This window comes from Leptidea sinapis, chromosome 7 (genome assembly GCF_905404315.1).
Source record: "Leptidea sinapis chromosome 7, ilLepSina1.1, whole genome shotgun sequence".
NCBI classification, from domain to species: Eukaryota; Metazoa; Arthropoda; class Insecta; order Lepidoptera; family Pieridae; genus Leptidea; species Leptidea sinapis.
Window position 1 is genome coordinate 10,104,679 of NC_066271.1, and position 15,988 is coordinate 10,120,666.

The 15,988-nt window shown below is 37.0% G+C and overlaps 1 protein-coding gene across 1 annotated transcript in view; it reads right to left on the reverse strand.

Moving 5' to 3' along the window:
- Positions 1 to 5,883: 5,883 nt before the first annotated feature.
- LOC126965450 (organic cation transporter protein-like) overlaps positions 5,884 to 15,988 on the reverse strand; it is a 52,305-nt gene continuing 42,200 nt past the window's right edge. The window contains exons 8-12 of the mRNA XM_050809075.1: positions 15,643 to 15,893; positions 12,134 to 12,213; positions 10,547 to 10,722; positions 8,690 to 8,862; positions 5,884 to 8,208 (exon numbers count right to left, since the gene is read on the reverse strand). Of these exons, the coding sequence (XP_050665032.1) occupies positions 8,067 to 8,208; positions 8,690 to 8,862; positions 10,547 to 10,722; positions 12,134 to 12,213; positions 15,643 to 15,893 (822 nt within the window). The 3' untranslated portion in view covers positions 5,884 to 8,066. The remainder of the gene's footprint in view (positions 8,209 to 8,689; positions 8,863 to 10,546; positions 10,723 to 12,133; positions 12,214 to 15,642; positions 15,894 to 15,988) is intronic.

A 15,988-nucleotide genomic window follows, 5' to 3' on the forward strand; every position in this document is an offset into this window, starting at 1 on the left:
ATTTATTTCAACACGAAGCAACCAAAACAACAGATATTTCAAACATTTCCTAGTCATCCCATGACCATCTTATTAAGTACAAATGTGATCAAAGATTACCTAGGAAATATTCCTATAGTTTTTGTTTCATATTTTTATGGGCGCATTGGACAGAAATGAGGGTAGTTGATTAATTAGGCGAGGAACAATTGTTCTCTCACCGTACAAGTTGTTAGCTCGCTCAGTGCGCAACCGGTGTGATTTTATCGCCCGCGTATGTAAAGAGTGTTCCATTTTTATGCGTAGACTTTCGTTGAAGAATTCTTGTTTAAGTGTTGTGTATTTAAAGAGTTCCTGTATCGGTAATGTTTTGCAGTGTTTAAATATACCTAGTTCATTGTTTTCATATTTTTGCTTGATAGAACCTGAGACAATTGTTTTTAAAATCTTTAGTTGTAGTTTAAATATATTATTAAGATAGGTATTGTAAGTACGACCATAACTACTGAGACCGTATTGTATATAAGTCTGTGCGAAGCTGTTATATAACATTAATTTTATTTTGAAAGGAACACGATGACTTAAGATAGTTATATTTGCGAGAAATTGCCTTAACTTGTTACATATCGTTAACATATGTTAAAAAGAGTAAAAAGAGTAAAGAGTAAAACTAGGACAGATCCCTGCGCTGTGCCTTCGTTAGCTGTAACAGTGTCACTGTTGGTATTGCAAATTTTTACAGTATAAGTGCGATTTCTAAGATAGTCTGCACACCAGGTGAGCAAATGTCCACGTATACCCAACATATCTAACTTTTTTGCAGCTGGGCATGATTCAGGGTGTCAAAAGCTCGCGAGAAGTCAATGAACAGTGCTAATACATGTTTTTTTTTTTTCATTTAGATATCCATTGACTTCGTCGGTAAATTTAGAAAGAAGGTTGGTTGTTCCTTTTCATTTTTGAACCATATTGATTTTCGTAAATGATATCATTCTTCCTATAAAATGCATGGATTTGATCACAAACAAACTTTTCTATTATTTTGTCTATCGATGACAGAAGGTTAAAGGGTCGATAGTTAGAAAAGTCATTACGTTTCCTCTTCTTAAAAACTGGTCTTACACAGCCTCTTTTTAAGTTATCTGAATTAACGCCACATTTCATACTACTATTAATTAAATTAGCTATAGCAACGGATATTTGTTCACTAAACATTTTGATGTATTTTACTTTAATGCCATCAGCGCCTGGTGCTTTGCTGGAATTAAGATCCTTAACAATCTTTGTAATCTTGTCACTGGACGCTTTCTGAAATAAGATACTGGAGTTAACAGGTTTGACGTATAAATTAGTATTAAGTAACTTATGGCTACAGTTCGGAATGATAAATTTGACTGCATCTCCAAAACCATTAGCAAAGTTATCAGCTATGGCCTTGTAAGTCCCTGTGATTCAAACACTTTTAAAATATTTTCATCAATAGACAAATTTTAATCTGGCACAAGACTGAAGCTGACTGACTGCAAGTCTCGTGCCAGATTTTGGCGAGACAACACGTCCTGAGGATGCCTCGTGTAGAGGCGAACCACGTGTCGAATTGTTTAAAGACAAATATTGGCGGAATTAACACTAAAGAAAACTCAAAGCATTTGTATAATTACTATAAAACGTTTAATTATAGTATACTATTATAGCGTGTAATTAAATTATCTTTATACAATCAGAGAGAAATATTTTTTTATTTTAACACTTGTGTAAATATTGAAATTTATTTAATACTCGTCCATTGGTTGCCGTTCAGTAGACATAGCTGAAGTACGATACAAATGGTCTTGTTGACCAGGTAAAGTGGGGGTGTTAAATTTGGGTGACTTTGTATGCGTAACGTAAAAATGCACTCTGATAATGTTTCCCTAACGCGCCAAAAAAAGGAAAAGTACTTAAAAAAATTTTTCAAGATTTTCAGTGTATTAATATACAGACAATGTATATACTTTCATCTCTTCGCTATATACTTAAGTGTAAATACCTGACACAAAATTTAAATAATTATTGCAAAGAGAATGTAAATACTACGCAATAAGAGGCGAGACATAAAACTGAAATTTAGTTATCTATGAAACTTGCAGTCATTTGACATAAGTTTGAAATAGCAGTAATTACAGTATGGCGACTGACCACTCAGTATAATCTGGCTAAGTTTGAAAGGAAACAGTAGCTTAAGACGTAGTGGATTTTGGCTGTCTCCGTTTTTTTACAAGATTATAGCCGTCATCTGTCAATGACTGCACGATTCATACAATCGAGTGAATCACTTTTTTCTTAGGGAGTTTCGCTAGGCTTATTATTGAATACAGCAAGGGTCGGAAATAGGTGGACCGCGGTCCTTTTGCTGACCGCGATAGGTCGAAACTCGGACCCCCAAATATTGTAAAGTATTCTACACCAGGTACAAAATAATACGTCGATAAAGTATACTATACCTTTATTTATTAGAATAATATTGAAAAGCCAAATATGTATTATGATAAAGAAAAATTGCAAAAAAACTAGCTTTCAATTTAGCCACAATTTATGTTTGGCTCGACATACGTTTGTGAAACATTTTTATCAATATCAAATATCGTTCGAGATTCATTCGTTCGAAAGCCCACCACGTTAGAAGACGCACTTTGAATTTGCTGATCTTCTTGAACCAAACTATAAAAATCCGGCTCAAGACCGTCGGTGCAGTTTCTCACATTAATTTATAATACTGAATATTATTTAAAACCAAGTAAATAGGTAGCACTTATGTAACGAGTGGAGTGAAGTGAGCAGACTGTAACGAGTGGAGTGAAGTGAGCAGGCTGTAACGAGTGGAGTGAAGTGAGCAGGCTGTAACGAGTCAAGTCTGAGAGGTAGCGCTAGTGTAGCGGTGTGAAGTGTGAGGCGAGTCGTGGAGGGGTGAGGTGAGGGGGTGAGGTGAGGTGAGGAGAGGGGTGGCGAAGGGTATGTAATGCCTTGCTCGGAATTAAACTGTTTACTCTGCCGTGTTAAAGTGTTGTTAAATAACTCCGAGAGTGTATATTTGAAAGTTCTGTACATAATACAGTGGTCTATGTTGGAATTCTCTTTTTATTTTCCCTGACTGCTTTACACTTAATTATTTTCAGGTGCTTTTTTCTGGACCTCCTTAAAAATATCCCAGTGTCCGGACCCCATCTTTAACTACTTGCCGACCTCTGGATTAAAGGTTAGGATTTTATATTGTTTTTAAAATAAAGCAATAAGTATGATACAAAACTATAATAGTTTATTTAATAAATAACAAAACTCGACTAAGATCACAAATTCGCTTAAGAACTAAAATTTTACACACTTATTTTATTTACAATACGGGGTTAAAATATGGAAATTACAGAAATAAATAAAATGTTTTGTTTTTTTTTGATAAATTATATAGTACATAATATGTTAACGTGTATTAGTTTTTCCTACGCTAATTCATAGCTCGTAAATTGTAATTTATTAATTATATTTAAAGTATCTAATGAAAGCAGCACCAAGTCATTTTGAAAACTCATGAGAACGTCGACAAAAACCAGTACACTCCTAATATCAATGCAAACAATTCATTCAACAGACCGAGGTGAGCGGTCGAGGTACTGAATGCTCATTGGTCCGGTAATGATCACAACATATCGCAAGCAATCGCTATTGGCTACTGAATTTATATAACATCTGTGTTCTTATTTTGGTATCTGAAAGGCAATTATTAGGCATATATGGATTATAAGGTCAATGCAACAGAATTTATAATGACGTAATCTGTTGCCAAATTAGTCTGAGTGAGAGAAACACATTTAAAGAGATTAGACGGACAATAGAAACTTTTACCATGAAGTCCGTGTAGACCAAAATTAAGTAATCACATCGCTTTACGCCAAAAGCAATGTGTTTTTGCACTGTGTATTATAAGACTAAATTCTATGATATTTGCTTCATTGGTCATGATTGGTAGTAATATACACAATAACATTTATGTTTTAATAATTAATATTCGGACGACCGAGCCTTGCTCGGATTTTTACGAATGTACAAAACTTGAACAAAAAAAAAAACTAATAGGAGACATCTGGATTCGAACCGGGGTCTTCTGCTTTCCGGATCACTCAATGTCCCATCTGAGTTATTATGGTCTTGTATATAATGGCGAAATTTACCTTTGTATTCTAATGTTATTATAGCTGTTTCTCATTAAAACATGGATAAAACTACATTTTTTCAAATTGAAACCTAACTAGATCGATTTATCGCCCCTGAAATCCCCTGTATATAAAATTTTATGAAAATCGTTGGAGCCGTTTCCGAGATTCAGATTATGCTTAAACAAGAATTGCTCGTTTAAAGATATAAGATATTTATTAGGTAAACTAACTTAATTGTACTCACCGGTGATAGGTAATGTTACGGTGAGCTTTGTTTTTAACTACTATTCGATTTTTACAACACAAAACGGGGCCAGACCTGCGCTACGAAAGCGACTGCAAAGCGGGAACCTCACCCGCGCGGCGGTAGTCTCCCTTGATATTTAAATGGCGCCGTACATCTTCGCGACTACAATGCGATTCGACCGCGTCTGCAGGGTAGGTAATAGTACTCTCCGTGTGGTTTGTACTTTGAACCACAGGGCATACAATAAAAGGTCTTCTTCATCGTAATCAGACTCTGATGTTAAGTACGAGAATGGCATAACCACAATTGAAATTGAAGTAAAAAGAAGTGAAACTTTAGCAATAATGCACCAACAAATGTGGTTCTTGTTGTCGGTCGTAGTCGTGTAGGTGTGAACGATAGATTCGTGGCATGGACGCTCCCACATCGCGTCCCGCTTTCCGCTTATGATGATATGATGCACGGGTGTGGCCATAGCTTTATGTCTCGCGTTACACGTTCTATGTTTGAACGCCGACTGAACGCGCATTCAACGTCAATTTGTTAGCAGAGGTCACTTGACCGCTGCTCAAGCGGCCGAGTTATTCTAAGTCGAATCTCTTTAAATGTCTTTGTCAATGAGAATCAAATTCTCCTCACCAGTTTAACAATATTTGTCAAAACAAACATCAAATCACAGCAGCCAAGGAACAAATAGTATTAATGTATACGTAAGTGCCAAAATTTAATACAAGTTAAAGAATTTGGCTCACTAAAATTTAATTTACCGCTCAACTACAATTCTAGATTCAGGTGTATCCAATTTACTTAAATCACTACTGTATATCATAAAACAAAGTCCTACGCCGCGTTTGTCTGTCTATCTGTTCGCGATAAACTCAAAACTCAAACTTCATGCTGTTTTCACCAATGGGTAGCTTGGTTCTCTAGTAAGGTTTTTGTATACATTTTTTTAAATTTTTATATACATTTTATATACGTTAACGATTAATGTTGGAGGTGTCGGAAAAAATTAAGCCGTATTCCGTAAAACGATTTCTGAATCCTTTGAGATATAACAAAACAATGTATGGTGGAATTGTGTATCTTATATAGATCTACAGAAAAGTCTGCGAGGTCATAATAATATGTCTATCTCTTAAGGATAACATACTTTATCCATTTTAATACTTTAAAAAATTGGCAATTATAAAACGGTAATGTAAAAGCTGTTTACACAATTAATACGATATTAATCGTTATCATTTTATTGCTACATAATATTATTAAATCAATCAATTTATTTTTAACACACACATTTCCAATGGCTTTAGACTACATCATTCCCGAAAACTTACTTTTTTTTGTATTGACAGAACAGTGTGTGTTGGATATAAATCTAGAATTCTAGTTGGATATATCGTGAGCTAAATTCTTTAACTCATATTTATATCAAAACTGGGTCATTTATAAAAATCCTTTCGAATATATTTATTATTAAAACCATTTATTTTGTGTTATAATACTGTCACATAATATGGATTAACATCTATAAAATTTATGATATATAGTGAATTTACTACACAGCGTAGCCCCAAAATGATGACATTAAATGAACACACAGATAGAGCTATCTAACCTTATTCGTAAAAAAAAAAATATAAAATTTAAAGTGATTAATTGAAATTTTCAAATTTTCAAACAAAGAAATCATATATTTAGGACACAACATTTTCATCACTCTAACGTGGTCGCATAAGACGGTATGAAGTTTGTGTCAGTGCCTACACTAGCGCGCGTCTACTAGATTTCTTACAGGATGTTCCAAAATGATATTATGGAAAATTGATTTATTTAGGTGAATTATGTATTTTATTAATATATTGTTTAATGATTACGGTGCCTAAGGAGTTCTACCCGTGTGTTTAATTAATGTCGCCATTGCAGCGCCAGGAACATATCATAAAGTTATTATTTGAAAAATTATTAGAAAGAGTTCACCCAAACGCTTACAACTATAAAAAATTCTGAGTCTTTCTTTTGGCTTACGAAAATTTGTCGAAGTAAAGGATAAATAGATTATTAAAGAAATATCTCTCAATTTATATAGGTATACAGTTTTCTTGTCTTAGAAAGAGTTGACTCAAATGCCTGCAATAGGCAAGTTTTATCAAATTTGATTTAACGCCTATATCTTACAATTTATATCTGATATGATATTTCCAGTTATTTGTGAATATTCATGTATATGTCGCAGAGAAATGATAATAACAGAGATTGGGTCAATTCCCTAAGTGATTTGATCAAATCACGGAGTATATTTAGAGAACAACACGATTTTATCATTTCTCTAAACAAATCTAGTGATTTGATCAAATGCCAGGGTCGGTTCCATGAAATGACAATGAGTGACGCGATTAGAAGAACTTAGGATGTAAAAGCGAGCTTCAGAGATACCTCGACCCGGACAGGTTATGTGGAAACCCCTTTCGTGGTTTTTTAATAATATGGGCTTCTACTTGGCCTTTAGAGAAACTTTTATCTGTTTTAAGGTTAGGTTACATTAATTTGATTTTCAAGAGGATGGCGCGTTACCTTTTCACCCTTTCTCCCCTTATCCTCTCACCCCTTTCCACCTGCGACACGATACTTAATTCTTACCAAACTATGTCTAAGTCTTACCAAATAAACCTTGTAAATACCAAAGAAAAGACTTTTTGACATTTTACGTAACCAACTCTGGCATTTGGTCATATCACTATATTTGTTTCGAGAAATGATAAAACAGTGTTGTTATTTTAACATCCTCCGATATTTGACCAAATCACTGTTTTTATCATATCCCCGCGACATATACAATATAATCACGAGTTATTATTTTACGAGTGGAGGTGCCATATTGCGTCCTAAGGGACACAAACGAATTAAGCCGGCACGCTCGGACATTTACCACTCTGCCACTTAAAACCGACGTAAAAAACTGACTTTGCCTTTGATTTTCGTTCTGTCTGTAGGCTTGAGGCCTAACTACTCCAGGATGGTTCCAGACTAAGCAGTCCTGGGGATCAGTTCCTGGACGTTCACAATTAGGACATGTACCTAATGGTGGAAGCCCGGCTACTACACGTTATCTTGGAGGGGGCAAAACTATACTGACTCGGAGCAAATGGTGAAAGAGGCTCAAACCATCCTCCTTCAAGTTCGCTGTGTTCGATCTAGTTTAAATGCCGTCCTCTACTATCCGAAGACAAAGAAGCATGCCCTGCTCTTTTTGACAAAGACACAGAGATCCTCTCTGGCTGATCTGGCTACATCTTACTTCTCCTATCCGGGGTATAATAAGCTGGAACACTATTTTGCACCACGGGCTGTTGTGTGCGTTTACGTCAGGGAGGATATCTGTTATCGATCCGTTCTCTGGCTACGAGTTGACCATCACTTGAAAGATAATGCCAAAAAGGCTTCTAAAAAGCTTGGTGTACTCAGTAAGGCAAGACAGCAACTCAAGCCACTGCATTTTCAAGAAACTTTGTGAAATCAATTACTGGCTGTTGCGAATATCCATGGCGGTTCCTTCACCACTTCATCATCACGTAAGCCTCTTGCCCATTTGCCCCCTCTTATGTAAGAAAAAACCAATACATATTAGGGAAGAACTAATATTAATATTACTAAACAGCTTCTCTTCTTCTACTCCTGTTGGAGAGTCTGACTGACGCTCTCACTGACGCTCTGGAGCCGATTAGACCTGGGAGCGCTCGCACGAAGGTTTCTGATGAGTCTTGGACTGGTTTTTCTATACTATCTTTTTTCCTGAAACAATAACAAGTACATACTATAATTCTTTTTACTTATGACAATGACGTTCAGCTGATGGTCACTGATACGCCCTGCCCATTACAACGCAGTGCTGCTCAGGGTTCTTGAAAAACCTAAATATTCTAAGTGGCACTACAATTGTGCTCGTCACCTTGAGACATAAGATGTTAAGTCTAATTTGCCCAGTAATTTCACTAGCTGGCGCCCGTCAGACCGAAACAGATTGGTCACCTGGTGTTAAGAGATCACCACCGCCCACATTCTAGGAACCAGGCTAAACAGCTCTTTGGACACAATACAGTGACATCTTTTAACAGCACCAAACAATCGTTCACAAAATAACGAATCCTTGCGCATTCGAGGAAATCTTCATTGCACCTGATACAGTTATTCGAGCTACCTCAATAGAATTACTTTACCTCAATTACCTCAATTGAATCTACCAGACTAGAATTCACAGAGTTACAAAAAATACCTTGGAAAGCAAGGGTTATCCCAAAATCTCTGGTCCTTTCCGAAGTCTTCCCCATCCGCCAGGGTCTGCGGCATTTCTGTGTCCATCGTTTCCGGTAGAAGCAGACAGAGTACTCCACCAACTATACCGAGAACTCCAAGAATCAGAAGTGGCAGCTCAGGGGAGATGTTTGCCTGGAATTAGGACATAAATATAATATTATAGCATACATTTATTGCTTTTACTTCAAGGTTCACAAGTTTTTGGAATTAATTGGAATGAAACAAACTTTTAGCTTGTCCAATACAGCAATGAAAACAATTTTAAATCAGTTTAGCAACTTTCTGCCAGAATCGGGCCCAAGCACAATTTTTTTAATGTAAACTCGCACTGATTGGATCTATTAACTTTAGCAATAACAAACATGTTAAAGTAACTGTTAACCGTAACCGTTCAATCTTCACCGGTTAAACCTATTGTTAATCTTTAATAGCGACCGGTCAAAAGTTTCAAATAAATATTCGATATTGACTTGATATTCACTTTTTAACTTCTATGTAAAAATCAGCGTTACTGTTAACCCTAAATTTGACATAAATCTTAACTATAACAGCAAATATGATACAACTCAGCTTTAATGTAGTAATGTAATGTAGAAGCTTGTCTAATACAACAATGAAAACAAGTTCAAATCAGCTTAGCAATTTTCTGACACGATCCTGCACAAACCTACCTGACTATAAGTCTAAAATTATAGAAACAATTTTCTTAGCCTCAGTTACAAAGGTCCAGTCTATATATTGTGTTATTTTTCAATTGTGTTTTTACGGAAACGCTAATACTTTCGTAAATCTTCATGAATTTTAATGAATTAAAATCATTTAGTAGTTTTCTGAGATGAACGTTCACAAACATACATACATATTACATTAAGTCTAAAATTCTGAAAACAATTTTTTCGGCCATAGTTACAAAGGTTGTTATAGAGCATTATAGAATATCTATCTATATTATAAACCCATAATTTGGAAGAAATATAATTTTTTTCGCAATTGTTTATCAAATTTAGTCATTTAAAACCATTTAAACCTTATATTTTCCGCTAATAACGAAAAATAGACAATTGATTCGAAATATCTCTTGATATTTAAATATACTAATTGGTGGTATTGTTAATTATGATTAGGGGCATTGATGGTTTTAAGATACTTCGTTTTATAAAAATAATTTAAAAAATAATAATATCTTAAGTTACTAAATAATTACATTTAATTATTTCTCCTTTATTACTTCATTGATCACTGCCAATGTGAAGTATTCGTCAGTTTGTATAAATTGTTTTTTTGTTTTTGTAAATTTTAGTCGTCTTTATTTGTCATTGGGGATGGGGGGGAGGTTGCTATATAATGGTGGTGTTCTCTCGGAAGGATGCTGGTGCCTATCCTCCGTTCTATGTCACCTCTAATCGAATCTTACGACGGCCACGAGAGGAGATGGGGTGTGCTATTCTTGTCCAGCAGTGGATGTCTTCTGGCTTGTGTCTATAATACACGTCATGCTTAACGCAAAGTCGATAAATTATTAGTAGTTTCCCATAATGATTATCTTCTTGTAGTATCTTATTGCATTAACGTGCCAAAAACTCAAAAAATATCCCATGATCGCTAGCAAGTCTCACAGGATCACTCAAGGGCCTGAAAATTACATCAAAATCGCTGCAGCCATTTTGAAATAAAAGTCCGCTGAGTTTCTTGCGTCCGTTCTTCTCAGGGTTGAGGCATACCATTTCGAATGGGTGATAGTTTTTGACGTTCAATAAGTCAATAAGTAACTAAACTGCAATAAATCACAACAATTAATATATTCAGAAACACTCACCAAATATACCACGAACGGGGCCAGTATTGACGCCACATACCCCATGATGTGGATGAGAGCCACGCCCTGGGCCCTAACGACTGTTGGCAGAAGCTCTGCAGCATACTGAAGACCTATGTTGTATGATATATTGACGGCAAACCGACCTAGGATGGCCAAGGATGCTGATGGTCCACCTATAATGGAATAAGATATTGAAAATAAAGTTTCTTTCATTTCATGGAAGACCAGTCATTTTATCGTACTATCGTCAAAATTTAATCGTGACCAACCTCACTGTCATTTTCCTGCAGTCATATTAAACAAGGTCGAAATTCGCTTGAACATACATTTACTAAGTAACTGTTATCATTTTATCAGACACTGACAGTCCGCCAATTGTCATACACGTGCAAAAATAAAACTGTTTTTGTAATTTTTTTTATGGAAAAGGAGGACAAACGAGCGTACGGGTCACCTGGTGTCGAAGTTCATTCCACAGCTTTGTAGTACGTGGAAGAAAGCTCCTTGAAAACCGCACTGTGGACGACCGCCTCACATCCAGATGGTGGGGATGATATCTTAACTTGTGGCGTGTCGTGCGAAGGTGGAATTCGGCAGGAATCAGGTAAAAAAGCTCTTCGGACACTCCCCGTGATAAATGCGGTAGAGGACACACAATGAAGCGATGTCTCTACGCAATGCCAAGTAATTTTAAAAGAATTATTGATTAATTTGGGTCATGAATCAATTTTGTCGATGGTATATTGTCACCTACACACAATCAGCAGTTCGTATAGAAAAATAAAATATAATTGCATTGTTTTTCTGATTATTTTATGACAATTATAGTGCACCGTAATAATGGTAGTTTACCCCACAGAGGAGAACGGGCCAACGGCGGAATGGGCCTCTTGATTTGTTTGACATTTTGTTGATCTCTGTTCACCAGACACATATTCATGTTAGTTTCCAATAATCTAATCATTTTTATTTTTTTTAAACTTTTTATTAAAACAAACTAGATAAATAATTAAATAGTAGTATATTAAGGAATTATATTATCGTAATTGTTATTAGCATTTAAAGTCAAAGTCAAATAAACTTTATTCAATTAAGCTTAAACTAAGCGCGATTGATCGTCATTAAAAATATTTAAATAAATTGAATTACTGAATCTACTATATGCTCGGAAAACGTAGAGCTCGTAGAAGAACATATAAGAAACTCAACAGCTACTATTTTCAATCAATTAGAGTATTTTACAATGGCTGTTAATATACATAGCACATTAGTTTTTAAGGTGCTGAATCTTTAAAACTTAATAAAACAGACAGACAGACGCGGCGGAGGGCATTGTTTTATAATATGTAGTGATAAATCGGTAGTAATTTGGTTATTAAATTAAACTTTTCCCCAAGTTGATGCAGGATGATGCAAATACCGAGGACTGCCAAGAGAACCAAAGTCTCGATCCTGCAACAACTTGGTATTATGACCAATTTTCCAACGAACTGCTTCCAGCGTGTCGAGGCGCGGGTTTTTAACATCAAGAGTTTCTTTCTATCTTATATTTCACCATTGTATCACAATGTACTATTAACATACCAACAGGAACAGCGGTCGCCAACAAACTGAACAGCCCACTGATGACCATCGAGCCACACGCCAGCCATCTTCGGCCCCATCTGAAAATATAATGTCAAATTATTATAATAATGTAAAAAGGGTTAGTAATAGAAAGGCACTTAATAAAATTGAAATATCTGTATTTAACAGTTTCCACTAATAATTATAATAATAACTGACTCAATACAATTTGGCCAGCGTTATCCCTTACAATTCACAATAAGTAATGCCTCCTGCAGGGGTGGGACAGACGCCTTAAAGTGACGTTTTCAGAAGACTGTAGTGCTATCTGTTAGTTGGCCCGAAAATGAAAGCTTTGTCAGCTGTCTCTCGCTTTGAAACCTTTCAACTTGTCTTTGTGTCACTGCCCAGTGCCCACTGGTCATAAAAAGGCGGCTACTGCTAGCGTTTGCGCATGTATGTAGCTCTCGTGTTCCATTTTGAATTTTTAGACTACTAAATCTATCCTTTATGTTCTATGTTGTGACAAAATTAAATAACTTACTCTACGTGCAATTTCAACATGGTAAAAAATTGCAATATATATTAAAAAGTAGAGTTAGTTATTTAATTGCGTCACAACATTAAAAATGAATTTTTTAATTTGGAGCTTATATTTATTTATTTCCGGGGCCATTCTCCAAAAATGGCGATAGTTTTCAAATAGACAGCTCATATATATTATTATACTCTTTGGCCTCCTCAAATGAGCGCTCTGGCTCACATAGGACACGAGCGACGATCTACCGTGATGATGCTACCAACTATTAGTTGGCACTACAGTAGTGCCATGCTTGTCCATGCGCAAAGCTCGTGAACGGGTGCTACTTGTGGTTGTTGTAGATCCTGTTATCGAAAACTCTGCTTCATATTGTGTTATTTAAACTCATACATATATTTATTATGTTCATAATGTTGGTATAATGCTCCTATAATACTTTTATTAATAGTTTACAGGGTGTGTGAATAGATGAATAACTCTTGTGGTATTTTAATTCATTTACCACCAGTTGCAGAAAGCATCCATAAAGTTAATGCGCAGCCGGCCTTGTGTTTCCTTACGGAGACACAGATATCTCGACCTAGCGATACGTCATATTTAACGTACGCCGGGTACAAAATTGAGCATAATTTTATGCCGTATGTCGGGGTATGTGTGTACGTTAGGCAGGATATCTGCTGTCGCCGTCTCGGCAATTTTGAGGGTAGGGACCTGTCTACTCTCTGGCTTCGCGTAGATTTAGAGGACCGTAGTGGTAACGCAGAAACGGATCATCTCATGGGCTGCGTTTAAGCGGCAATTGACGACGTGCTTGCACAGATCCCCTCCGCTGAAATCGTAATATTGGGTGATTTCAACGGGCACAATGCCGAAAGGCTTGGGTCACGTACCACAGACTACGCAGGGCGATCTGGGCATAATTTTTCATTGGCATATGGTCTGTCCCAAATGGTTGAGTCGCCAACGCGGCTCCCGTATGTGGTCAGCCACCATCCTTATTGGATTTTCTGCTGACTATACATCCTGATAGTAACCAAGTCTCTGTCGACGCCCCACTCAGAACGTCCGACCATTGCCTGGCCAGGAGTGTAGTGCCTATCCAACGCCCACGTCGCAGACCACCAGCGACCCGCCACGTTTGGCACTACAAGTCAGTATTGGGATAGGATGCGCTCCTTTTTTGCATCCTACCCTTGAGGCAAAGTTTGTTTCCCTTCGGATGATCCCAGTGCCTGCGCCGTTGCAGAAGCCGATGTGATACTGCAGGGCATGGATATTTTTATACCAAGCTCTGTTGTACTGATCGGTGGCAGATCACAGCCACTTCAAGCAGCCGTCTCTGCCACCGTTGCACATGAGGAATGACACCCTGGCCCATACGGCAAAATAGAAAGCCGATTTACTGTGCGCTCTTTTCGCCTCCAACTCGACTCTTGACGATAACGGAAAAACACCGCCGACCATCCTGCGGTGTCAGAGCTCTATGCCTGAAGTACAGTGCAGACAGAAAACTGTTCAGCAAGCTTTGTTTTCGTTGGACGTCAGGAAGTCGAGCGGGCCGGATGGCATTTCACCAATCGTGCTTAGAACGTGTGCCCCTGAGTTGACGGCCGCGGCGATGCTAACGCGTTTATTCCGGCACTCTTATTCAAAAGGTGTAGTCCCTGACTCATGGAAGTCAGCCCTTGTCCATCCAATCCAAAAAAAAGGGACAGTTCGGATCTGGCAAACTACAAGCCTATTGTTCTTACCTCCCTCCTCTCCAAAATTATGGAGAGCACAATAAACGGCCAGCTTTTGGTATACCTAGAGGGTCACCAGTTGATCAACTACCGGCAGTACGGCTTTCACCATGGTCGGTCGGCAGACGATCTTACCTAACACATAGATGGGCGGCGGCTTTTGAAAGCAAGGGGGAAGGCCTGGCAGTTGGCCTGGATATAGCGAAGGCCTTTGATCGTGTATGGCAACAAGGCACAAGGCGCTCCTTTCAAAACTTCCATCATTTGGGCTTCCCGTTACTACAAGTAGGGATATCATCCCCACCATCTGGATGTATGGCGGTCCTCCACAGTGCGGTTTTCAAGGAGGTTCTTTTATTAAACGCAGACTTATGTCGAAGACTTATTACAGTATTGAAGATTACGTAAACGATATTACAATATGGAATGAAATATATTATAGTTGATTTTATGGATTATATGGTTCAGCTTTGTGATGTTTCACTGGTTTGCATTGTTTTGAAAATATGTTTAAACTTTTGTGTAATTAATATGTTTGTATCTGAATTTTATTTTTTGTGATTGACGTTGACGAGCAGTCTTTTGATTTTATGTCAATAAAATATTTTGACTTTTGACTTTGACTTTCTTCCACGTACTACAAAGCTATGGAATGAGCTTCCTTGTGCGGTGTTTCCGAGAGGATACGACATGGGTACCTTCAAAAAAAGCGCGTACACCTTCCTTAAAGGCCGCCAACGCTCCTGTGATTCCTCTGGTTTTGCAAGAGAATGTGGGCTGCGGTGATCACTTAACACAAGGTGACCCGTACGCTCGTTTGTCCTCCTATTCCATAAAAAAAATTTTAATGTTTTATTAAATATTTTGACAGTCAAAGATAGCATGTGAACGAAACAAAAACATTAACTTTAAAATATATGCTTTCTGCAACTGGCGGTTATAGTTTTTATTTGTTTTACTTTGTAAGTTGGTCGTGATGTTTCAGTATTTTTGTTGCAACACTTAACAATTATTAAAATAACTTGTAAAATTAGGAAGCTGTGTCATTAGGTAAAGCTCAACTTTTTGTAAAGTAACTCAAGTGTTGGTAAATAGAAAAACTAATCGATTGACATCATTAATATTATTTTTGAAAGAATATGAAGGAACAATGTAATTTTGCTTTTCTCTCTATTGATTTCGCGTAGCACAGCATCCTTAAAACATTAATATGTATAATAAAAGCAGATTTATGATATACCAACCTGTCCAAAACTACAGTCAAAAACGTGTCGGCGGGGAACTCAGTCGCTGTAGCTACAGTAAAGGTCAGGAATATATCCAGACCCAATGATCCCACATTCCTCACGTGACCATCGAAGACCAGGGATATCGCCATCCATATCACGATCAAGAGAAGAGCATTTTTCCGTAACCTTGGCGTTCTGAAGATGTCGAACACTGAATACGTTCTTTTATCGGCTTTGGACTCCTCGAAAGATTTTTGGGTTGCCTCCTGCAATTATATTAAAATTAAATTATGTATATGTCAGCAATATTATTACTCTTTGCTAAATTGATAAACGTAATTGCGCTATTTATAACCTATAC